At 42.9% G+C, this 26,431-nt stretch overlaps 1 protein-coding gene across 1 annotated transcript; it reads right to left on the bottom strand. All coding sequences in view use genetic code 11, as the record gives it.

Moving 5' to 3' along the window:
* Positions 1-2,322: 2,322 nt before the first annotated feature.
* EGR_07176 (Colorectal mutant cancer protein) lies at positions 2,323-22,146 on the bottom strand (the record flags this gene model as incomplete). Its single annotated transcript, XM_024496425.1, has 12 exons — positions 2,323-2,429; positions 2,515-2,974; positions 3,527-3,745; positions 8,413-8,529; positions 8,853-9,116; positions 12,115-12,820; positions 14,385-14,785; positions 15,320-15,808; positions 16,482-16,679; positions 21,084-21,479; positions 21,844-21,959; positions 22,062-22,146. 12 exons carry the CDS (start codon positions 22,144-22,146, stop codon positions 2,323-2,325), a joined length of 3,558 nt encoding a protein of 1,185 aa, XP_024349180.1.
* Between the last annotated feature and the right edge of the window lie 4,285 nt (positions 22,147-26,431).

Below are 26,431 nucleotides of genomic sequence, written 5' to 3'. Positions count from 1 at the left end.
TCTTCATGCATACCTGTGTATCTAGCACACTTGTTGTGAACACGGTACACACCAGTGGGGCAGCAACAAGCGTGTGGCACTACCACACCACAATCACTAGACTCATAAATAATCAGACTACTTTGGTCACCTGATTTAATTTTGCGATTGAGTCACACTTTTGATGCCCCATCTCCTGTGTGCACCTCCGCCCCTTTCCACGCCACAAAGCACAAGAAATTGAGCTGTTAGAATGTGTCGTTTATCCTCTGCCTCCTTTTTAGAATTCAAGAGAGGATTCAGAGGTATATCTGCAGTCAGAAGCGCCGATACAAATGTTTTCCAATCACGAGTAAGTGACAGACTCGTTTACTGGCTGTCTTGAGGTGCGGGTTCTGTTTTGTTGGTTTGTTTTCAACAGTCTAAGTCAATTTTTAATTTAAAGCGACCTTATACCAGGATTCCCAAGTATACAGTTAAAGTAACTGAACTGACCTGGCTGATATTTTTTTTCGCCGCCACCACTAAAGGTTAAAGGTGGATACTCAATCATTGGCTTGATTCAAATGTACGCTTGCAAGAAGCCTGCGATCCAAGGTTAGAAGGGACTGTAAAAAATTTTTGATTACTAGTGAGAAACTGGTTCATAAGATCTTTTTTGGGCAAATTTATGATTCTTAAAAAGATTGTCATTTAAGGTGCAAGTTGAATCTATTTTCTTCTCCGTTTTCATTTACCCCTATGGACGGGAATTCGCCCCTTAGCTTGTCTAATAAATAACTAGAATCATCTTAACTGTCGTTTCTTTGGCCCTTCTGTGCGCATAAATCTTCGTGGCGTTTCTAGAATTTCTCGCCTTCTCACCTTTTTTTCCATTTTGTAGCCACTTTGCCCTGCTGGTGCACATGAACCAGTCTGCACACACGGAAGGCAATGTAAATTTATTATTGATCCTATTTGTACATTTCCCGTGTTTCGGAAATTGAAATAAATTTTGCTGCCCCGTTTGGGTGCTGTGGCGATTCATCTAACTTGAAAATGCACTGACGATAATCCATGTCTTTTCCATTCTCGCTCACAAGCTACAACAACGACGGCTGTAGCAGAGGCAACGACCGTTGCAGAAGCATGCGTAGTCACCAATCCAGTCTTGGGCTAATCACTCTACACGTGTACGTGTGGTTCTGCTACGAAGCATTGTTCGGAATCTTTCATTTGTGTGCATTGAAGACAAAATAGCCGTTTGAATGTCAGGTGAAGTGTATCTGCGTTTAACGCGATCAGTCAAAGGAGTTAGTAATGTATGGTGCATGGAGGAATTATAAAGTGCTACGGTGGGATAGTTAACGTCTTACATTATTAGCTACCCATTTCTAGTGTAACCATGGCGTCCTTAATGCTTGTGGATAATGCAAAAGGATGCGTTGAAACACGAAGTTAGGCCTTATCATTCTAGATAGCCTCGAAGTTTTGATATGTCTAAAAAGTAGATGTCGCTACAGTGGATGCCAGCAATTTCCAGAAAAAAAGTGAGTCAGACAGCGGTAGAAACGCCATGCCCGTCTTTTCGATGCAAGTCAAGCTTCATTTCCTACTTTTTCTCGTCACGTCAAAGCAAAAACGCGTGAAAGCGCGAAAAAAGTCTGTATTGTTGACAAGGTTGAAAACTCATCCTGGTTGAAATGTCAGAGTTAGGTTTTCCGTGCTGGGCCTTCTCACATTTGAGGTCATTTGAAAATCCAGAGGCGAGTGCGTACTCATCAGGTAAAGATGGAAAAAGGTCGTGGCAACTGTGTCGGAGTATTTATTTGAAAGGTCAAGCGTCGAAGGTCTCAGTCTCACTGATAGACTGAAATAGAGAGGTAAGGGTGCTTATCTACAAATATGTGTCAGCTCACCATTGAGTGTTAGCTACTCGAAGAAGCGGTGCCTATCGGCCAGTTTGTAAATCCTCTTTTAACCTTGTAATGTATGGTCTTCAAGGGCTCTTCAAAGTATTTAGTACCACCCTCCTGCTAAATGGAAAATAAACCGCAAAAAAATTGACCGAAGTAATTTGTTATTCATTCCAAATTTCTCCCTTGATCCGTGATATGGACGAATGCGTTAGCATAATTTTTTAAGATCACCTTCCGCAACTAATACTTTTCTACTCCGTAAGTCTCTACAGAATAGAAACAGGAAGAGTAATCCTTAGGCCTTATAGCACAAGACCGTAGTTCACCATCTTTATTGCATATGACAGTGAGAAAAAAATCAACCATTTTATATAAGTCCTAGTAAGAGAAGGAGATGGGATTTCAGGTGTGGGGAGCTATCTATGCCAAGGGAGAAGAAGCACATTTATACAGCAGGCACAGTAGTTGCAGAACAGGAAGGAAGAATGGAGGGAGAGGACGGTGGAAAGCGACCCGGTTGTGTAGTGTTATCATCTGCAGAGCCAGTTCTGGCTGCAACTCAGTAAGTCATATCATCTGGCTCTGGGAGGCGCTCTGTTGATCGTCGGCATAGGCTGATTCGGATAAAATGGCGCACTTCGCACCAGAGAGTAGCAACTATTCTGCGAAGTAGCATCTCCTGAAGTTGTCGCATTGAGGAGGGGCTGGCCGGGATTCTTCCTGATGGTTACGGGACCAACGTGTGAGTCTTGGATAACCTCATAGACGTCGGACGCCGGCGAGGGTGACAGGGGAGGTAAGGGAGGTTCCGGATGGGCCGCCTTGTGAGCCGGAACCATGGGAGGTTGTGTGGAGATGGTGTGCTTGGTGGGAGCGAAAGCAGTGGATGAGGCAGGTCGAGATACCATCAGTGTGGATGAGGGAGCCAGGATTTGGCTCTCAAGTTTTCGAATGCGCGCAAGGTACTTGGACTTGGCCTTCTCAAAGGCTGTGATGAGGGCTGCATTTGCTTGCTTCAGGTCGTTGACAAGCTCCTCGCTCTGGGTTTGGTGGTGCTCGGCGCCTTTTCGAAGGGATTCGAATGCTGATTGCATACTCTAAATGTAATGTTATTCATTTTATTAGATTCATGTTCGCTATCAATGAGGGTATACTTTATGATATTCACAAGGAATAGCCAAATCTGAAAACTATTTTGCTATAACCTAATTTTGAATAGTAATTAAGTACAATTACAAAAATATTCGTGTCATAAAGATTGTTTTCGTGGTGTGATTAACGGAGTAAAATTGACCCACGATAATGTCGGCACATTCACCCTCCAGTTTCACCAGTGGAAGGTTAATGAGACCAATCTATCGGAGTCTTTTGCCCTAGTATTTAATGTAAATCAGACGACAAAAATATGTCCGTTTAGACCTCTAGACATGTTTACGAAAACTGAGGCCTGTGCACAACCGGTGGGTTTTATCAACCACTAGAAGGGAGTTCCGATTGTTGAATACACGATGGCTATTTAAATAGCTTATTCCGAAGCACTAGTACATCAACTCAATGCAGTGCAGGCAATGATGGAAAATGCGACCTAAAAGATTTAACCAACCATCGAATCTGAAGCTGCATTATGCTTCCAACAGAGGGGGACTCACTTCGATCTGTTGTGCGAGTGGATTCGGGATGCCACTGCGATCCGATGCCTTAAGCATTTGGAGATTACGATCAATTTGCAGGGCGTTCAATTGCGATCGCAGGGTGGACTCCAAAAGGCAGTGACGCTGGTGACTCAGTTGAATCGCCCGTAACTCCTTCTCCATTATGTAATTATGCACCTTTAACTTCGCCCTATCCTCCTTCACTGAGCATAGGTCCTGTTTGAGGAAGACAAGGAATGTAAATGACCATTTCAACCGATTCCATTGACTGCTAAAAATGAACAATTTTGAGTCTACAAGCAATTATTTAATGCTTTGATTACATGTTTAAATCTCCGTTTTTCTTTCAAGGACATTTAAGCCTCAGTCTTTGTGCTTCCGCTGGGCAGTGTTAGTAGCCTCTCAGCCCTTATACTTGCCGGCAATACATATTACATCCTGATATTAGGACTTCCTTTGACTTGAAGGAAGGCTCGGGACGCTACGTTGGTGGCAGCCGAAGGCAAACCTTATCTTAAAGGTCAACTGCCTTGATTTTCATCCTTGAACGCCAAACTTTAACGTGATGGAAGAAGAGCATATGCTGTACATGGGAGAATCTGCGACGAACTCCAACAGAAGCGCTGAAAACTACGTCAGCCTTCATCAACTACCCCCATTCTGCGCTTTGAAGGAGTGCTACTAACAACTGGAGCTGCAGTAACCTTGAACCAGCCGGAAAAATTCACTAAGGAGTTGTCTAAGTTACCTCTGTAAAGAAGTCAATTAAGTAAACGCGATGTTTCCTCCATTTCTGTACTAGCTAGATAGAACCTAGATAGATAGAAATAGCTGGGCAGCACTGGAGTGAGAACAAAGTGACAAGGAGGAATAAACACAAAACTCAATTCACAAGATATTATTATAAATCCCATCCTTTGTTAAATGACTGCGCATTTAGGCCAGTGTTCTTTCAACTGACGATGGACATACACGATGGCCAGAACATTCTCCTCTACCTCAATATCGTTTCCAAACAGGACGGAGGTCAAGATTCAATAAAATTGCCAGAAGGCATCGATAATATTGTGGCTTGGTTGTTTTATCGATAATTTTCCTTACAGCGCTGATACGCGATGATGATCAACGATGGAGGTTGGATAAAGGGAGTGCTAAGGACAGCATTCAACATGAGAGTGGCTACGCAATGTTGTGATCATTTGTTCAACTCTTTGTTTTGGTTTAAAGTACACTTAAGCCTCCGCCTTTGTACGTCCGCTGTGAAGCATGGCCTCTAGACCATTCCAATAGCAGCCTATGCCTCCTGTACGTCGATAATACCTTTTCAGTCCTAGTATGGTACTTCCTTTCGTCCTCAAGAAAGACTCGGGACACTGCAACCGGTATCCAAATCAGATACTAAAGACCCGTGGCTAAAGAAGTAGGAGATCCGTAAAAAAACTCATTCGTCGATGATGTGTTCGTCGTTACTTAAATAATCTACAAAAATTATTTTACTTGGGAAACCCATCGCGTTAATTGAGAGAAAGGGGGAAAACCGCTTTTATTAGCTTGTTTACCTAAATAATTCACATCCACAAAGAATCTATTGGGGGGAGCATAATTTTTATCATCTACCTTATTTCATAAGATTGTTTGTGTGACAATGACGTAAACCTGTATGTGATGTAAACACACCGCCTTTGACAGTCATCTTTCGTGCCCATTAGTCGTAGCGTCGCATTTACTTTTCCTCCTCCCCTGTAGTAAGAGTCTAATGTTACTTAGCTTCCGTTTTCCTCAAAAAAAATGTAACAATATACCGGAGATAATGGCGTTTGCTTCCATAGATAATAGCATCGAATGCAGGCACCTTAAAACATTTTATTTCACAGGAAAATTTAAATTGGGGGAACAGAATGTTTGGAGTGTGAATTCAAAATAAGGAAGGATGTGTCTCTAATTTTAGATCGCAGCTTGGAAATCGGAACTGTTGAACTTTATTTGAAACGCATTGTTTAGTCTGCCTTAATACCTCCAGACACCGTTCAGTTTCGGGTATCGATAAATTTTGCCGTCGAAATACCACTTTAAAGGGATGTTTAAGGCATTTAATAGTCGAGATATACAAATCACGAATAATAAATGCAAGTGATGATAACACAATGGAGTTTAATTAATTTTTGAATTCACAATCCAACCGGTGATGCTCGAAAATCTCGGCCACAGTAAAACTTCCAACCTATTTGAGGGCGGAATGCATTTACTAACGAATTATAGAGTTAGCTGAAGGAAAAAAGCCTATATGCGAACCATTCAACCAAATCGCATTTAAACCTTGTGAATCTTTAATTAATCGAAAGGCGGAGATGTAAAGACCCTGTATTCCTTAGTGCATTCCTGGATATTAGAAATGAGGTATAGGTACGAAACCGCATGTGTACCTTCAATGACAGTGCAAGGCGCGTCCAAATTAGTTAAGTTAGGAATTATTGCAATCAAGTTGTAAAACATTTCCCACCCAAATAAAGTGGTTCCGGTTCGGGCATTACAAAAAAGGAATACGCCTTTCAAATGCATTTGTCAGATGTCATAAGCATTGCCGTGACAGTGTGATGTATTTTACGCTTTGTTAAGATGATTTAGTTGGTTCCTGTTACTTCCTAAAATAAACATATTTGTCAGAGATGAGCAAGATTAGTGCATTTAGGGATATCGCCGCACACGGACGGTACGTTGTGTGTGTGTATGTTTGTGCAGAAGCTGGATGGAACCGTTCGTTTTGAAATTTATCGTAATTACCACTTTTCCCACTCCGCCTACATATATTACTCCTCATCCAGCCACAGAGAGGCGCTTAAAATCTGACACCTCACACTCATCATTTTGCCCGTGGAGGGTTTGTGTCAGTGTGGGGATGAGCTCTCACCCTTGCAGCTGAGGGACTTGTGCTGCTTAAGTTTGAAAATTTGTTCAGTTATGGGTCAGCATCTCGTTAGTCAGAGCCTTTCTCGAGTGAGGCAGATGCGTTCACAATTCCTTTCAAACTCGGTTCACCAGAAACGACACAGGTTTAAGTTTAGTGGTCTGTAAAAACCTACAAACTTGTTCAAAAAACATTTTTAGCTGAAACAACTGAACGTTCAAACTGCTGAATGCAAGCCATAAAGTCCTTTGCTATCAAATGTTTAGAAAAACAGAAATAACTACCAATCACCGTACCAGAAACTTCAAATTTGTGTGTAATGCTTTAACCAATTGTTTCATTTCTCGTTTTAGTTTCAAGGACGCTTAAGGCTTCGCTTCTACACTTCCACTGGGCGAAGCCCCCTGGGTCATGCTCGTAGTCCCCTATCCCTTTTATGCGTCGATAATACATATTCTGCTCTAATATAATGACTTATTATGTCTTCTTTCGTCTTCAAAAAAGTCCCGGGGCGCTGTACTGGTGGTAGCGTAAAGCAAGCCCAATCATAAAGGACGAATACTTGGATTTCTAGCACTAAATATTAAATACTAGCGTAACTGATGAAGGTAATACGTTGAGTGTGGGAAAATCTGCGACGATCCCTAAGGGAAGGGTTTAAAATGACGTCTACCTTCGACAACTACCCCAGTTTTGTCTTCTGCAGGATTACTATAACGATTTCAGCAACAGTGTCTGTGAACTGTCTGCAGTGCCTGTTTGAAGATGCAGACTGAATGTAGATGTAGACTTCTTCCACTTCTCTACTAGCTGGATAGAACCTAGATAGATAGAAGTGGCTGGGCAGTACTGGAGTGAGAACAAAGTGGCAAGGAGGAATAAGCGGTAAACTCTATCCACACGATATTATTTTAGGCCCGTCCTTTATTAAATGACCCTGCATTTAAGCCAGTGTTCTTTCAACTGGCGATGAAAATACATGATGGCCAGCACACTCTGCCCCCCTCCCAATACAATACCCAAACAGGATAAAAGTCGAGATTTAGTGGGATTGTCAAGAGGGATCTGTGATGTTGTGAGCAAATTCGATGACAGGTGCAGTTGGTTTGTAGTCGATTTTTCTTACAGCACCGACTACGACGTTGTGATGGTTGATGGGGGGGTTGGCCAAGGGAGCGCTGAGGACAGCATTTAACATGGGAGAGTGGCTATACAATACTTTGACTATTTGTTTAGTTCTTCGACTTGTCTTGGTGAAAACTTAAGGCTTCACCTCTGTACTTCCACTGGAAAGCATAGCCTCCAGGACATGTGAGTAGCACCCCGACCCCTTATCTGCGTCGGCAACACATAGTCGGCCCTAGTACTATGTTTTCTTTCGCATTCGGGGATCTATCAGGGCACTACATAGCGCAAATTAGATTTCATAAAGGAATTCACTAACGCTTCACAAAATGAATACGGGAAGTTAGTGTATCTAGTTGACGAAACAGTTTCGAATGCTATACGTTATACAAGTATGGTTAGCTCTTAATTTGAAATTTGCTTCCCATTTCTTTGCCAGTGACAGACTATCTAAGAATGTATGTTGATTGAGTATGTGCCAAAAAGACAGTAGTACATCATAATGAGATCAAGCAAACAGGATAAAATAATGGTGGTCTTCTGGACAGTGCGGGACACAAACATTTTGCAAAGTAGGGTAATTGCGCCATGCAAAAAATACCCTTCCGACCACTATTTATATGCACAGAGAAACAGAATTTTGCAGAGAGGAATTTTCACAGAAGTCTTACGTATTTTCGTTGAAAAACCCGACCCTGTGCATAGAAAGACTGTAGCATTTCCCAGTAGTAGTTAGAATTTCACAACACTTTGGTGCTATCTACGGAATATAACTATTTTTATCAGATCACATTGGGACTAATTCCCAACTACAGCATCAACTCAAGCAAGCAAACCATCAAGGGACACATACCTGCATCAGAGCTGCCGTATCCACCATGAAGAGTGCGTTGAGTCGGTTTGAAATTGCAGGGTCTCTGGAGTCCTGTGTCGTCATACCCATGGGTCCACCTTCACTGTAGGCAGGTATCTGAAATGTAAGGAGGTAGACCAAATACCATTTCGGTGAGAAATGACCAGACTTCTGAAACCCAATCTCCCCATTCCATTAAAATATTTGCGTTTTTCTCTTCTTACAAGGAAAATAATTGGGTCACTACTGGACCACAAAATATAAATATACACATTTAGTGAGTTTATTGAAGATGGACGATTTCATTCTATGACTCATATTGAATTACCTCCAAATGTGCAATGCAATAGTGTTTCTTTTTTCCGCGAATTTCCCAATCACTCGAGTTTTTATGCACTCCGCACCATTAAACGCTCAGGCACTTGCATATATGCACACACAGAGAGAGAGCCTGAGGCATTTGGATCGTGCTGACCTTTAGAGGCGAAGACGACCCACGCCCGCGTAAGAACCCGCCGTGACTCACTGGGGTCTGCTAAACACATGCACACAAATGCGATTTGGAAAAGCGTGTTTGGAAGGGTTGGTGGCGAGCGCATCTGCGTGTGCGTGTGCATGTGCGGGTAGATGGCGGTGGTGAATAGGTAGGCAGGGGGGTGGAGATGGGTAGGTGAAAAGGCGTCCCCAAACAAGGTTATCAAAATCTACACCATGCATCTAAATTGTTGCCTACGCCTCCGAGCATGTGAATTGTAGGTAGCTGTATTTGGCCAAAACAAAATGCCAAGGTCAATGCTTCAACCCTTGTATACCTGCCTTCAATGCGAGATTGACCTAAGCTAAAAGTTGATCACTTGTGTAAAAATGCCTGTTTGAGTGCAAAACCGATTCCTCTCACTTAAAATCCTTGCACTACTTACAAGTCTACGTGAATCCACCAAAAACGTGGATGCTCCAGCAGTCAGTCACAAGCACAAGAAATGAACGTGACCGGTATGGTGCATACATTCTGATCAAACATGGGGAAGCAATGCTATCAGACCAAATGTGCGAAATATAGCTTACTCGTCCACGAAAACACGAGGGAGAAAATAATTGAGTGTAGTAATTTTCAGTGACCTCCAAGGTATGCAATGATTGGGCGGCTCTTATTTATTTACCGTAATCTCCAGCCAATAATGCTGCTGCAGACAAACTTAAACGGAAATAAGAATATAATGAAAATAAACACAAAACAGGAAGATGGAAAAAGGAGTAGTGATGTCGAAATTTTCATCCAGGCAATCTTGCCATCCGCCTCGCCTTGTGCATATGTGAGGGCTTGATTAAACTTTCTTTCACTGTAATCTGTCATCCTGCTTGCAAATAGAGGAAGATAACTTGTTTTATCCGTTTTAAAATTCTACTTACCGATGTGGATATAACTTACGGCTAATATTTAGTCGTCTAAAAACCTCTTAGCACTCTCCGATAACCTGTAGCACCCGTAGTCTTCCTTGAAGACGTAAGAGGACATAATACTCGAGCAGAATATGTATTGTAGACCTATTGAAGGGCTCGGTGGATACTGGCAAGGCTGGGAGGCTAAATTACCCAGGCGGCCAGTCACCAAAACCCAGAGTTAAACAAACAATTAATACATTACACTAGAACCGAATACTTCATACTTCATAACTAGCGCTGTATGAATTCGTTAAGCCAACTGGCACTGACTACTTTTTCATAGTTATTAAGACAGAACTAAACGACTTTTGTTTTAGTATCACGAAAAAGATAAAACCCAAACCCCCTACATTTTGTAAGTAAAGTTTTAGTCCATGCTTAAAAATGCATGTGAGGTCTGATAATACAGTGGTTTCATATTTGCTTTAAGCGGGTTTAGCTACACGGGAACATCAGTCTCAGGAGTTTGTACTTCCACACCGGGCCAGTTTTATAGCCGCCCACATATTCCATACATTGGTAATACGTATTCCTTTATGCCACTTCGACTTATTACGACTTCAGCGAAGACTCAGTGCGGTGCATTACAGCAACAGATCAAGTGGACAAATTAAGCATTTTAAAACGTTGTCAAAACGAGTCCACTTTTGAAACGAAATCAGTATTTTCATACTTGAACGTTTCGCTGGTTATTTATAGATTCCGATTCGTATTCCTTTATGTGAGAGCCGTTAAAAAAGTGGCTTCTGATAACAAAAATTTTCATTTACAAAAATAGGAATGGCCAAAAATGTATGGTTAAAATCAGCAATGCATGCGGGATTCCCGGGTAGATGTGAACGAGAAATGAAACAAGGCTGATGGTAAAGTCAAGTGTTCAGACAATGAAGTGCCTGAAAATTCGGCGATATCCTGGCATCAGACAACAGAAGCGGTTTCGTGCCATCTAGAGGTTCGCCTTCGGTGCTTGACATTTTATGCTAATGACTCTAGGCGGGCCGGGGAAATTAATTAGGCTATTTTGCTGATAGAATTACATCTTCCATTAAATCATAAATTGAAGCAGATTACGAAGAACTTTGACAAAGAAAAGACAATTTTTGAACAAATTAGCTATGAGACTTGTCCTATTTGAAGAATGCCACCAATGTTGTTAACCCGATGTTATACTTAAAGGATGATAACTATGTATATACGGTTGGCTTCACCCCAATAGCTTCAGCCTCTGAGTGTCCTCGAAACACACGTTTGACGTTACTGTCATTTTAATACGGACGGTTGACGGCTCTGTCTGGGTGGCGCGAGATGCACTGAAACAAGGTGCTGCAAATTTGACCCATTGAAAAGTTTCCTTTGAAATAGCCTATGACCTAGCACTGCGAAATATTGCAAGTCATCTGATTTCCGGCTTTGTGTCCTCGATACCGTTTGACAATGAGGACAAGGAAGTGCTCATCGAAGAACTAGGCTAAAATGTCAGTAGAGGAACGCCTCTACTTTGATGGTTTCTGGCAAAAGGAAGACATAGGTCCCCATCAAATTCTTCAATGATTATATTGCTGACATAACGAGGATGTCGCCCAAAAGTGGTCCTCGACCATTAAGCATCTTCTAGATTATTAGAGGTAGATATGCCAAACATTCGGCATCAAATCAAATTTAAAATTCTAAACACCATCTTATCCTTTTGCTATGGAAGAAGTGTGTGAAGACAGTGAAAGTCGACAAAGGGTAATGCCATCCATTTAGGAGTGGCGGTGCGACAAAGAGGTAATCTAATTTCTGGGGATACTCTTTAGTCAATAAAAGACTGCTTTTTGGAAGGAGATGGACAGTGAGGCAGTTAATTTGACCTTTCATCTAGGTCGAAAATGTCGCGATGGGGATCAAATATATCTGTAAACAACTTAAAATTTCAAAAGTGATCTACGAGTTGGCTTCACCAGACTCCAAACGATATTCGTAGAATTTTCCGAGGTGAAAAGGTACGCAAAACTTAATGTTGTATTAAATCGAGTCTGATTTAGAAAATACGGTCGGTATCTTGCGACCCCATTTTAACGAAGATGTAAATGTACCAAAACAAGAAACGATTTCAGTCACATCGATCTGCAACACTGTGCGTAAGATGATAGCAACTGAAGCGTTTCATTTACTCTAAAATTAATCTAAAATTGAGTAAAGAAATTGTTTTAATCGTTTAAACTCTATGAGTAAAGATGGAAATGGTTTAGTTGAAGAGTCCACTGGCAAACTCACCTCACTTCCAGTATATGGTTTCACGTAGTGGGATTCTCCACCCCGCGGAACTCCCGAGCAACCGGCTTCGAGGTTGTTGACGCCTACAGCGATGGTGCTTCTCACCAGCATTCGTTCCCAAATAATCTGATCCAAAATATGGCGCAACCTCATCTCCTTCACTCGAGTCCACACATTAACGTCGTGGAGCACAGCAGTAGCATCGGATACTCCCGCACCTACGCCTGAGTTGATAACTACAGCACCGGCGGCGGCAGAAGAGGAAGAAGAGTTGGAGGAACAGGAGGCGCAGGTATGTGTGTTCGGTACGCCAGCTATGACCGCAAGGCTCGCAGTGGCTTTGGTGGCCGCAGTGCTGGCGGTGTGATCGTTGGTGCTGAAACTGTCCGCACCGGAGTCGGGTGTCTGCCAACCACAATCGCCCCCCCCACCAGACTTGAAGGCATGTCGTGTGGAGGCAGCAGGTCTGGTAGCGATGCCCCAAGCATTTGTGTACACCCCATGAGCCCCCATACCTGAGCTGCTGCCTCCAGACTCCGCTCCTAGCCCGCTTTCTGTCCCCGTCGCCGTGCTGCGATTACCATTGGTGGTGCTATGACCAAAGTCTTCTACAATTGTGGAATTGAGACTTTCAGGCTTTAGAAAGGGCTCTGATGTGGATGCGAATCGGCCGAGCAGATGCAGGGCTGTCAGCTCGGTTTGATGCCTACAATGGACGGTTATAGAGATTCAAAGTAGATAACAAGAGCGCTTGAATTAAATTACGTGCTTTTAAATGGAAATATCCGTTAATTTCTCTTTGATGAAGATAAGAAGGCACATATGGACGACATTTTTCATTTGCCGTCACAACTCATGCCGCTTCGTTTCCTACATTTTCAGGGACAAACTTCTGTTTTTTATTCTTTCTTGCTTGCACTAGCACACTTGGGCTTACTGAAAGTACATCACGAAATCAAATGTTTATTTATCATGCCCACAATGACATTGTTCATCACTTTACTTCTGATTTGGTAACTTTATAACAAGCAAAATGATGTGTATTGATAGCCTCCAAATTTCAAATGCAGTATCTGTTTGACTGCTCAATTGTCTGCCATAATACACGCTTATGACATTTTGATGGTCTTAAATGGATAATTAACACGAAACAAAGATGCCACTAATACTTGTCTACGCCTGTGGAGTGGGGATAGGGTTTGTGTTTAGGAAAGGATCAAGTGCTGTAGTTAAACTAGTCAAAGAGGACTTGGACATCTAAGTCGCAGCACAATTTAACGTGTCTCACTGTGTAACTCGTTGATCTAGTACTAAATACGCACTCGAGCCCCCCTCCTTCAGCCAAAACCATACACAAAATGACCCAACCCTCAGCTAACAGCTAAGGTGAGGTAAAACGAGTATGGCAGGGCAACCAAATATGTGAATTAATGATGAATTACGATCCTATCGGTCATTATCAAGAACTGAGCTGTGCGTCCTGTTACTGAGTCTTATGTTCCCCACCCACTGTCCATCCCCCATTGAAATCACTGAAACCTACCGACACAAAAATGAGTCTCTTCTTGATCACAGCGATGAAGGAGTGAGGGTAATCCAACGGCTGTGCTTCTCAGGGTGTATCTGTGTGTGTGTGTATGTGCTTGCCCAAGAAGTAGGGACTTATTAAAAAAATACCAATTAAGTGGCCCCCAGGTGAGTCATTTATCAGCGTTTAGAAGGGGGGCGGGTCAGGTCCTGCCCGGAGCAGCCAGGAGCACTAGAATATTTCTTCTCATGTGAATTTATGAATACGTCGCTGGGTCGCTATTATTGCGGTGCTGTGAAAAATCAGGATATTGCGATGCGATGTTTTGAAGCCATAACTTTTAAATCACCAAAACACAAATGCATTCAATCGCCAATCTCTACACCAATTTACTCTCAAATGAAGGATATGGATTTCAGCTCGCAGGCAGGAATAACCAGAATAGTCAGTATTAAAGTATATATTCAGATGAGATTTGAGTTGATCGCTGCTTCCCAAGTACCACTTTCAAGTACGGAATAAGTTCTGCTGAGATGTTGCATAATTACATTAATTTTAGTGTTTTTAAATGACAACTCAATGGTAATCACGCTGAGCTTCTATTCATTAAAAATACTTGATTTATAAGTTTAATATTCTGATGCAATCTTGTAATTTGATGTCTTCGGAAAGTTTGGCCTTATAAATGAAAAGGCCGTACCTCTGCATTTTGAGGAGTCGCAAACATGCAGGTCCACTGCACACGGCATGGGGCGGGATCCAAGTTGGTATAGAAAGGTGCAAGGCCTCGTCGGAGGATTTTTCATTCATTGCATAGAGAGCATAGACATTGCTTCCGCTATCACTGGTGGCAGCGGGTGGCTGGATCTGTCGGCCAATGCTCTTTTTCACCGAAGCAACGTGGTGGCAACTGGCCGGTACTACAGAGGCACTTGAGGCTTTGCAGGATCGTTGGGGTTCGTCCCCGGAGGAGGAGGAACAAGATGATGACGAGGAAGAGGTTGATGTGGAACTGCTAGTGAATGCGGATCTAGACAGCGAATGGCGTCCGAAAGACCTGTCCTGAAGTGATTTCCTTGATTTCGGACGCCTCTCAGTGTGTGGTTGTTTATGCAGTAACAGAGCCAGTTCCGAGGAGTACAGCTGGCGCAAGTCATGGATAAGTAAAAAGCCTCCCCAGAAGATCAAACGCAACAAATTTCACAAGGACAAAAATATTTTGATTTATTTGGACTTACACAAGCAGTGCTTTCCCGCCTAATGACCAAAGTTGGCCTGGATATACAAATTAATGAATTTAAAATTAATAGCAGGGTTCCGTCTTTCCCGACTGGAAAAGAAATTTATCTTTTACATTGTTTTGAGGGTTCCCTCCAGGTATTATTAGCTTGCACAAGTGTCGGTCTGACTGGAAAGTTTTAAAAATCCGATAGAAGTACTCGTTTAATCCCCCCTAGCTTCAAAACGAAATGTGACAGTAATATTACGCACATTTAGCTCAGTGATTGCTATAAACTAATGATAAATAATATTTTAACTCTCAATGAAATGAAGAAACTATTTCCAAGTTACCAAATGTGACAATTAGATTAGACATACATAGTCACCAAAGCTCTTATGGAAGACATTGATAAATGTGACAAAAACCAAAGTTTTGCGAGGACGGCGAGAACTTACATGCACAAGCACACCGCTAGTCTCAAGAGCCATGTCGGCCAATTCAGCAGCGCGGTTAGCAGCACCCCATGAGGCCTCAATTTGGCTGAGACGACAGTGGAGCTGATTACCAGTAGCCTTCGCCTCAGCCAAAGAGGCTTCAAGGACAGCGATTTCGGCATCCTGCCGAGCACATAGCGCCTCGCGCTGCTCACAGGCTAGGAGAGAGCACCGTGCGACATCTGCAAGCCGCGGGTAAGGTGCCGCTCCTGCCAGACCGGTCAAAAGGGTCTGGGCTACCCCCACCGAGGGGGAAATACCCCCGCCTCCACCGGTGTCGGTGGCCCCTAAGCAACAGCTTACACAATAGCGCACCCACTGTGGCTCAGCCTCATCCCCTCCTGTTCCCCCCAAAGCTGCCGTGGCCGTTTCACTGCCCCTGTTATTGTCGCCGCTGCGACAACTATGCGGAACCGAGGAGGTACGCTCGGACCATGCTGACGAATGCGGCTAGAAAAAGGGAGAAAATTTGCTTATTCGTTTAATCACTAAATCCTAATAAAGGTTGTACACCACTAGTTGCTGTTGCTTCTCAAAGACAGTAAATACTTTATCTACGAAAAATTTCCGCTATCATAAGTTTTGGGTTCATTCGCGCAGTGGTAGAGTTTAAAATCGTTGCCCTTTCGGTGATTTTCATCTTAAGAAGACTGTACTTAGTGACATTCACTTTTTGGCGAGATAAGCACCCACGGTAGTTACTTGTTGAGGAATTTTAAGGTGGCGAAATATGTGATTTACCAATTAGGTTCATGAAAATAATAAAGTAGGTATTGGAGGGTACCCCTCTAAGCATTAAATTTCGCTACAAAACTTATTCTGACCACAGTGAATGGTAGGAAAATCCTGACAATATGTAATATATTGCTGAAATGGTGAATACTTTAGAGTGAAGCATGGTCTGGCGTGTACCCGATATTTCTTAATCACGGCATAGTGAGACCAATTGAACCCTAAATGTGCTAGTAAAGGTCCCACAGAACCATTATTCCTACAGAGGGGATGTGCGCAAGGATTCACAACACCGGTAGCATAGCCCAGGCAATCCCATTCACACCTGCTGCTGCCGCCACTACCACCACCACGATCATACACCAACACTCAAGAGAGACGTCCAAGGAACCTGCGCACGGACTCGGATCTGGTCGCTTTCAGGGTCGAAAGCGCGCAGCACAGACGCAAGTGGGGATGTGGCAGTGGGGGTGGTGCTTGCTTCTCCACTAAGCACACTGCATCCGAAAAACCACTGCCTGATTGTGGCGCACATTTGGTCTGCACAATCGAAGATACCCTTCCGAACCGTCGAGGTGGGGTACTGGAGCTGCAGTATACAGGCAAATTTCTAAAACTTGTCCAACTGACCTTGAAACATGCCCCTCTTTACTGTTTTTATGTCCTCTATTTAAAAGTAAATAGCTATAGTTAATTCTATCGCTGTTAATGAACACTAGCTGGTTGAAATAGCTGAGCAATTGGTCGCACAGTCTACAGACATGTATGTGTGCAATCCTGATAATTTTATCATAGCACTTGGAAGAGTGATCGAACGATCGGGCGAATACTAAACTTCCAAAAAGCACTCGCCAGATGTAAAAACAACACATTTACTTGGCGATGAATGTAATAGCACTCAGATGTAAAAAAATTATGTACATTCTCCAGTCAAAATCAACAAGGCTTAAAAATCTTCTTTTTGAAAAGGCAATGTCACTAATGGCCATAGACTGGATAGCGCCCCGATTCTTTGCGCAAGTACCATAATAATCTGAATGACTGTCACCTGCAAGCCTAAGTGATGACACAAGGGGTGGAGATGTGAACAGACATGATAAGGCGTGGGAAGCCCTTTGTGCAAAGGCCGACTCATAGGCCATACAACTTGCAACTTTGGGTGGAATAACTTCATGGGGCGCAATTTTGTGCAAAAATTACATTGTGAGACGAAGCAGCTGCTGCAGCTTTAATCGCCCTTAAGAGAAAAAGCTCGGTCCTTTTTTACTTTTCGCTCGAACTTAAACCCACCCTTTGAAAGGAGAGCTTATGCAAAATATGGTTTTGTTAATTTTGTTCTCATGGCGCCTCATCACTCAAATTTACACCGAATTAATGCTTGAATTAATGTCTAGTAGTGTTTTTATTTTACCAAATGGAGCAGATTATGGTGGCTTAAGATCATTCAACGAAGCATAAGTTAGAGCACATGGCTGTAACTGAAAGTGGTAATCATTCATTTGAGGTATGAGGGTGGTGGTCTCCTTCGTATCTGCGACCTAGTTCTGTAACTTCGAATGGAGACTACTTTAGAGAGAATCATAGCTGGAGAAATCTCGAATACTTGTTGAAACTGATTTGGGGATAAAATTTGGCATTTCAATGGTAAACTGGATGGTCTTGATTTTACTTTCTCCCCTTGTAATAGCATATACAAACATTTTACGCAAAAAAAGTAGAGGATGACAATTAAACTTAAGTTAATTACCGGATAAATAGATTCTGAAGGTGATCATCGTGCAATGTATCATCGTGCTCGTTTGTTTAACTCTGTTTTGGAATTCAGGGCTCCACCTTCGTGCTTACGTCGGGCAGAGTGGCCTCTGGACTACTCCATTGGCCTCCAGCCTTTCCACTCTACTAATGTACGTTTTTTCTTCTTCAGGACAGACTCCAAGCGCCATAGTAGTTTACAAGATGTCTCAAAATAGAATAGTGATCAACGCGATTGAATTGTGATTTACCACTTTTTATCAAGCTGGAAACCGTCATGTGATGCTTGACCAGCCCCTCACGGTCATTAAATGTGGACTAATTAAATGTCATAGCTCTTAATGTCCTAAATTGCCAAATCTTCTCGAGGTCTTAACAAATGCGCTTTTGGCTGAGCATGCGTAGCTTGTGTTTGGATAAAATCATCAGGAGGACGCATAACTGTCTGCACATCTGAAATGCATAAGACATCGAATGCGCTATCTGCCCAACTGGAGGGTTCAGGAAGACTCGTCACTAACGATGTACAAAATTAAAAGTTTATCGTAATAATGGTCCCAGAAACTTGGGAAGTGCATTATAAACCATTGACATGAGTAGGATTTGTTTCTAAGCGCATTAGGTAGAGCAAGAATTCTGACTCACGAATGCCAAAAATAGTGGGGAAGGGGACGAACCACCAAATTAGTAATTCATCCGCTAATTTCAAACGATTTACCGTACTTCAACTGGACTATTTGTCTTTTGGGCACGTTTCTATCAATCGACGCGTCTGGTATCAGATAATGAAAAGCAAAGCGACCAAAATTTGCCCAACCTAGACCTCAATGTCAATATGGTTACCAAGGTCGCAGTTAATGAGGTGGACCCCGTAGGGGAGACAAGTGCGATTGGTTAGCACTTCCCACCTTCCTAGCGTCATTCCCCCTATCGCTGCCTCGAGTGCCGGAGGGTTGATTTGATGGTCAGCCAGGGGAGGAGGAAACGAGGCACTGGGAAGGTGGGTCTTGATTTATGCATCTCCGGGGTAACAGGTTTATGCATGAGTGTGTGTGTGTGTAGGCATCAGAAGTGCAGGGACCTGATTGCAAGTAATGAAGCGAATACGTGCCCAGTCGGTAAATGCCAGTGACTCACTTGGGTGCCATCTTTGTCACAAATGATTGCACATCCAAATACAATTGAATTCGGGCTTCTGGTCTTGCTTCAAAAGTCACTCCTCTACCTTCATACCTTAACTGTGCCACCAGATGAGATAAATTTGATTTGAGAACGCGCTTACAACACATAAACTTGCCTTTACTTCATTCAGACTTTGGCAGTTTTGTACCTCTACTACTACTGCTACCGGTGCTGTCGTTGTTTCCGTTATCATCAGAGCCGCCACACCACAACCACAATTAATTATGTCTGAAGATGGAGTTTGTACGGAACTCCACACCAACCCCATCAGGTGCACGCCTTTGAACGAAAACACTTCATGTTGTGCGAATCCCTACCGCACATGAACTCACTGATATCACACACGCAAGTGCTCACACGTCTTACAGGCGAGGTAAAATACATCCGCCGTCCAGCATGCAGAATTGTGATTATTTCCTGCAACTCGTCTCTTGCACACTAATTATTATGAATTAACTCCCCAGACCTGATAGTGCAAATGTCTGATAGAGAATTTCTTATTCCCGAAAAAACTATGTCAATTCTTGGCTTTTGCTTTTGTCCTCTCTCCCCAGCCCACCCCACTCTCCCTATCCGAAGTGGGTTGCTGAACAAGACAGTCGAGAGGAGGAAAGGAGAAACTAAAAGTTATTTTTATTTTCAATGAATGCATTAGCTGTTTCAGAGGTTTTGTGGTTTCACTGGCGCCGGATTGACGGTATCACGCAAGCCGGACGAAGCTGTTCGAAGCCTTATTCGTTTTGATTTCTCCTTAGCAAATTCAAACTCATGGGTCGAAAAAGGTCTAACTTGTCTCCCTTCTCTCATGTGCCTGACCCGTCGATAGGACATCATTAGTACTTTGGCTGCCAGCGTTCCATGCATGTGAGATATGCTTCTGCCATTTTATGACATTCGGTTCCACCAGACAGATTGATAGAGCTTGAGGCAGCAAATTAAATAGAGCAGGTCCCTAGTCCGAGAACAATTTAGCTTTTATCTTTGAGCAGTACAGCTCTAAATAGGACACATTTTTGTGGACTGTGGTAGTCGAGTAGTTGCCAAACCCTGATAGCAGACGGGTGGGAGGAGTACTTAACTCAACAGATTTTCTTAACTATGCGCATTTTATTCCGTTAGATAGCTAATTCCAAACAAGTATTTATGCATGGCTTTTGCATTCACATCAACAACTTTATCGTGCAGCAAGCCGCCTGCTGAGTTGGTTTTAAAAGAACTACGGAGGTGTACGAGCAAACCGCGGATCCCTTGAGAGCGGTAATGCAGTGTTTGTATAGCCTAAGGAGAAAAGTCACCAAATAAGCCTTATTTCCGGTTAAATAAGTGCCATTTGACGCTAGCAAATATCTGTAATGCTTCACCGGAGTCAAACAAGTCATACATTGCTCTGAGATATTTTTAACGCGAGTTTGAAGAAAGCCTTCTTAAATATTGGCACCCAGTCATCCCTGGGTTGACTAACATCAAGATAGTAGGAACAGCATTTTACGTTATAGGTAATATTAACTTAATGAAACACCATGAATATTTGTTTAACTGATCGTTTTGATACTTAGGTTTCCGACTTTGCACTTCCACTGGGCAGCACGGTTTCTAGGTCATACTTGTAGTTCCTCAGCCCTCCCCTACGTCGGCAATACATATTCCGCCCAAGTATTGTGTCTCAGTTCACATTCAGGAAAGACCTGGGGCAATGCATTGAAATAAATCCCAGTAAATATGGATTGAATACAAGCAATAAAAAGTTAGTTACACAATTCCCAAACTATTGTTAAGAAAAGGCCGTTTTACCTTCCTCCAATCAATCTTTAAAAGGAATTTTAGTAAAATAATAGCAGTGTCGCTTCAGAAATAAAAAAAAAATGCGTCAAACAGCATCCAACATAATTAGAATTACACTCAACCTCATATTGCTGGCATAAGATTAGGCCTGTTAGTGAAGCACTGCCAAAGGATCACCTACCATATTTACCAATCTTGTCACTGACAGTTTCATGATGGTACCTTAGCACATATACAGTTTCACATGATGAAATGCTGAATGAATTACTCAACAAACCTGCCCCACGCGGTCATCACAGGCGAAGGAAGCTTTGGACAATCTACCCGCCTGCTCCGTAGCCTCAAAGTTTAGTGAGAACTCTGAAATCGGCTGAGAAATTTGAGGACTCTGAGTGCTGTCTCTTTGAGGCCGGTTTCCGTTGACACCCACACCACTACAGGACTGTGAAAGCTGAGCCTGTGAGAGGATGCGCGGTTTTCGGGTCTGGATGTGCTGTCTCAGCCCCATCACTGGCTTGCCTTGAGTTCTCACCTCGGTGAGAATGCTTGAAGCGGAGGTGGCGGGACTTGTCAAATCAGGGAGGCGCGCTGCCGCCGCTGTGTCTGATTGGACTGAGCTCACCGTACGCACGGAACCCGCTATCCATGGCTCCTGTACTATCGTCTGTCGAGCCTTTTGACAAAAGATGTCGGAATAAGTCAAATTCACAAAAATAGAAGGGCCACAGCACTGACCTTAAAAGTCAAGTTTCATTAGGATAACCATTCAAAAACAGTCATGTCATATCAGGATGTCTCGAGGATACCAAACACTGCTACCCGAACATTTAATGGGCACAAGGAGGCAAGGTATTAGCAGCAATCAGCAAGGAAGAAGATATATTTGGGCTGGATTAATTCGGAGAGGCAGGAGGGAAGACTAGGGATAATTTAATCATGGCTAGAATCTGTCATCCCCACTCATTAGCCAAAGCTATTAGTCATAGCGAGTGTGACCATCACAACAACAGCAACAACTGTAGAAGCGGCGCAAGGACAGAAAATAGAGTGAGCATAAGAAGGATGTGGGGTGACAATTTCTTGGCTCCGTATGACGGGAATAGACCGCCGCTAACACCACCACCGCAAACACCGATGTTGCTGCAGCCGATGGCTATGAATGCGCATATTCATGTGCTGATAGCAGGTTAATGTGATCTCTGGAGGACCACTGACTCATTACAACAACAGCAACAGCAACATGGGCCACCACTACCGACGTCGCGGAGAGGAGAGCGGAAAGGGGGAGGGAGGGAGGTAGAGAAATGGTGCGAAGCTCGTGAATTAAGAAGCCGCGTCATTGCACATGGGTTCTAGGCGTGTCCTAAACGTCTGTGCGTGTGACCATGACTATGACGTGTCGCCCATTCTATCTATTTATCATCCATTGTAGCGTTTTGTTTACAGCGGAAGCGAGTGCCATTCTCAGCAGGACAAGTGCGGCGCCTTCAGGCGACGCCAGCGCTCATGAAGATGCACGGTGTGCGCCAGATGGCTCAACAATGATCCACTCTTCACTTCGACCAGTTGATCAGTTGACTTCAATCTATCACTAGTACACTGCTATAGATACCTTCAGATGCGATATTCAAGCAACCATAGTCAGAGGAGATGCTTGAGACAGGAGAAGGGGAGGGAAGTGGAAGACGGTGGAATAGACGGGAAGTTGATACCGGAGCGAAAGGCGGTTTACGTGGGTGTGTGTGTGTATGGTGTGAGTCAGCAGGGCTAAAATGGGCAGCAGAGAGAAGGCTAAGGGAGTAAAAGCGATAGAGAGCGCCAGTGCGGTCAAAAGTGGAATAACAGTTACGAATTATTTGTCAAGTCTGGAAAAATAAAAGTTCCAAAAAAATCAACGCTTGAATTTGGCCTGGCTTTGGACTAGGTAGGTTTAACCTCAAGATCCAGTCCTATCACGCCTTTCTTCTCAACTCGTCACCGGCCAAAAATAACTAGTATTTACAGGGCCATTCCTAAAATTGTGGGTGTGATTATTTAGTTTGTTTTCATGTAAACCCTAATGAAAGTTGATATAGGAGCGGAAGTGGGGATAAACACTCTTTAAGACTCTTGGCTGCGGAATAGCTTAAAACATTAAGACCACAAACTTTTTATGGAGGTGAAGTTCACAAAAATATCTGATACTGTCACAGAAAATAACCAGCTTGCAATTACACGATAATGACTTCCTTCGGATACGGCACATATTAGCATCCACCGTCTGAAAGAGGAAACGTTTCTCGTAGACGATTGTTTTTTTGTCTATCCGCAGCATTGAAACATAATGCATGGCACTCTCACCTCCTCAACGGTCTGTAGCACAGCCGGCAACGTGATACTCCTAAAAGCTCACTCTGAATCATCTTTTGAGGAAGCAGTAAGTCTGGTCGCGATGACTATTTCAGTCTATTGTCAGATTATGACAACCTGCTCCATAAATTGCATGCACATCTAGCATAAAAAGCATTGAGGAGGGATGCTGTCTGGTCCAGTTATGTGGTCTCTGCACGCTGGTCGAAAAGGTTTGGCATAAATTAGAGCTATTCAGTCTTGTCACTACTACGCCTACTTTGACAAATGAACTAAATGTCAAATTTCAGTAAACGTAGGTTGCATTATTTTGGTCAAAATTTAAGTACAATTATTTGAAGCCTAAATTATAGAATTTGATCGTACGTGGAAGATAAGCACAATAAACTAGTACCGCTGCCTCCAAGAAAAAAAGATTACTGGTGTTTTGAAGTTGGTAAAACGAAGAGTTGAATTTACTCACCGTCCCTGATGGTTGATACTTGAAATGTTGTATGGGATTAAGCACATTTTCAGACAAATCAGACGAATTAAAGTGATTCAGCTTTTGTCTTGCCAAGACTCTCGTACGCACGTACACCATTAATAAATACACGCCATGAAATCTTTGTCTCCTGAGCCAAACAGTCTGTGCCAAATGTAGAGACTCGCAGCATCAATGATTATGCTTGACAAGCCATAAGCGATCTAGGGAGTGGCACCAGAACAATTGGAACTGCCTGTTCGACATGCCAAATTTGGCATGAGAATAGTCGGGACAAATAGGAATGGAATGGAATAAATGTTTGAAACGCTTCAGTACACGCATACTGGTGGCTTTCAAGAGCTGGTAGGAAATACAAGCTCTCAAAACAAGAAATTATTTAAGACACTGATCCATAGGCAGACATAAACAAGTCAGTGGAGACGCTAACTACTCCAACACAGTTTATCAGATGTTTCCTTAGCAATGAGCAAATGTATAATTGGAATTAAGAAACTGAGAAGGAACACAGATCTAATAGCTAAAGTAAATGAGTTTGTTTCTATCGTTAAAATGGAAGAAAGTAGAAGAGAGAAGTGGAAAAAGGTAAAGAAATCCCTGACATGCGAGAAAAAAATGTTGCCTTACTGAGAATACAAGAAACGTCACCCTTCCAATGAAGCGAGAAGTGACAGTAGAGGGTACCCCAATCCGAAGTGCCTTCTATTAGTTCAGATTCGTTTGGAGGTACGTAGTGAACAAGATGACGGGTATAACGTGGGAATTTCGGCTTTCTTCAAGCAAGTAAATCTTCAGTTTTGGGTACCCATACTATACTTTTTGTTGCCTATTTATTTTACTTTCACAATACCTTTCATCTGGCAAAATCAGTCAGAAGACACATGCTTGTTACCATCATCTGAGTAGATTCACAAAATAGCCCATTTTGAAGCTTGGAATTCTTTTTGGGAAATGGTTTTGTAGCAGTGGCTTTACACGCGTACAAGGTTATCAACACAACCAAGGCTTTTGAAATAAGCCACACTTAAAGAAACATTTCTCCCAGGTTGAAGTGCTTCTAAAGAGTACTTGCCAGATCAATCCTATTAATCAGACCCATCCTGTGAGTGTTTCAATCTGCCGATTCGAGGCTAGACATTCACAAGCGCTGGCAAAAGGGGCTGTAATAGAGGTCCCAAAATCATAAAACACACACGTACATTCATGCTTGCGTGGCTTCTTTTTTATTGTCCTGTTGAAGCTGTCTCGAATACACTCTTCTCGTGCTAGACCGAACACGTCTGCTATGGAATTCCAAAGATAAGCGCCACAGACAGTGAGAACATCACCACACACATACACGCACCCTTGCATGGCCGTTTTGTTATCATGTATCGTCAAATGTCATTGAATTCGGTCAAAAACATTAGGTGAATCGCCGGAACACGATATGAGTCACATTTTGAATGGTAAATAGCTTTATAGCTTTACTTGTTTTCCTAGGCCTTAAGTATGTATGTAACAGTTTAGCCCACGGCTGATTATTTTATGGCATTAAATGTAGCTATCTGTTCAGCAATTATAATTTCTAATTCCCATTTAATTGGAGAAAATCAAAGCAAAATCATCTACAAGTCTCTCTGTATCGCTTCCTTCCGATGACTCGTTCCCAAATGCATCAAATAGCATGCCCTTTATGGACCGACTTCCCCGTTTTGTCAGCTAAGCATAGTAATGATGAGTTGCACTGCAGTGACTGTAAGGCATCCAGAGACGCGTAATATCATTTTTACGCAAAATATGGTACTGTTATTGGAATACTGCCATGGAAACTGCTGACACCCGAATCGTACGCACACACGCACCTGATGATGACGCCTCCTACGCGTTTATCTCTCCTGAGAACAGACCACCTGTCTCTCCACCTTTTCCTCCTCCATCTTCTCTGCCTCTCGTGCTGCACATTTGTGCGCTCATTTGGGCGGCTTGGCTAGAAGATGGGCCATTCACAGCAACGAACATCAATTACCATGCAAACATGCCATCCAATTTTACGTTATGTATAGGGATAACCATAATGACCTGTCCTTCTTTCCCTATGCAAGATTGAGCCTTGTAAAAAAGAGTGGAGATCCAATTTTAAAACTTAATGAAGGACAAAAAAGATGCAAGTTACCACGACGGTAAGGATAAAGATTCAACACATGCACACACACGTCATAGATAAGTAGAAGAAGCCACGGCGTCCAGGCGATGACTTAAAAAACATCTTCTTCTAGTGTCAGCTAGACATTTTAATCATGGCCAAGGTCATGGAAATAGCTAAACTGTAGTAATTTAACTGTCAGTTTAACTCCCGGTTTTGGTAACAGGCCACTTAGGGGCTCCGCCACTGTACCTCCACCTGGTGGACTGGCCTTAGGGCCATGTCAGTAGCCCCCTGACCCTTCTGTACGTCGGCAATACCTAGTCTGTCTGAGTATGCATTCTTTCGCTTTTAGGGAAGTTGCAGGACGCTGCATGAACCACGGGCCTGTGAGCAACACTATTATGTGCTACTAGGCGGAATAACACGGATGAATCACCATCACTTCTAGCTTATTTGATGCTGCACTTCGGAACCAAGAGGGTGGGAAAAGTTTCCTAAGTTTGCCACACGAATAATATTCCTCTATGGTTATCCGATACGCCGAAAAGCATAGGAGTGAACTCTCTGTTAAAACTAATAAGACCGTAACATTAAAAAGCTTACTTCTGAGCTCAAAATGCACGGACACGATACTTGCATTTGTCATATGGGAGATGATAGGCAT

The sequence above is a fragment of the Echinococcus granulosus genome (genome assembly GCF_000524195.1).
Source record: "Echinococcus granulosus chromosome Unknown EG_S00071, whole genome shotgun sequence".
In the NCBI taxonomy this organism is placed as follows: domain Eukaryota; kingdom Metazoa; phylum Platyhelminthes; class Cestoda; order Cyclophyllidea; family Taeniidae; genus Echinococcus; species Echinococcus granulosus.
Note: the sequence above shows the minus strand (reverse complement) of the source record. Positions and strands in the feature narration are given on the sequence as shown.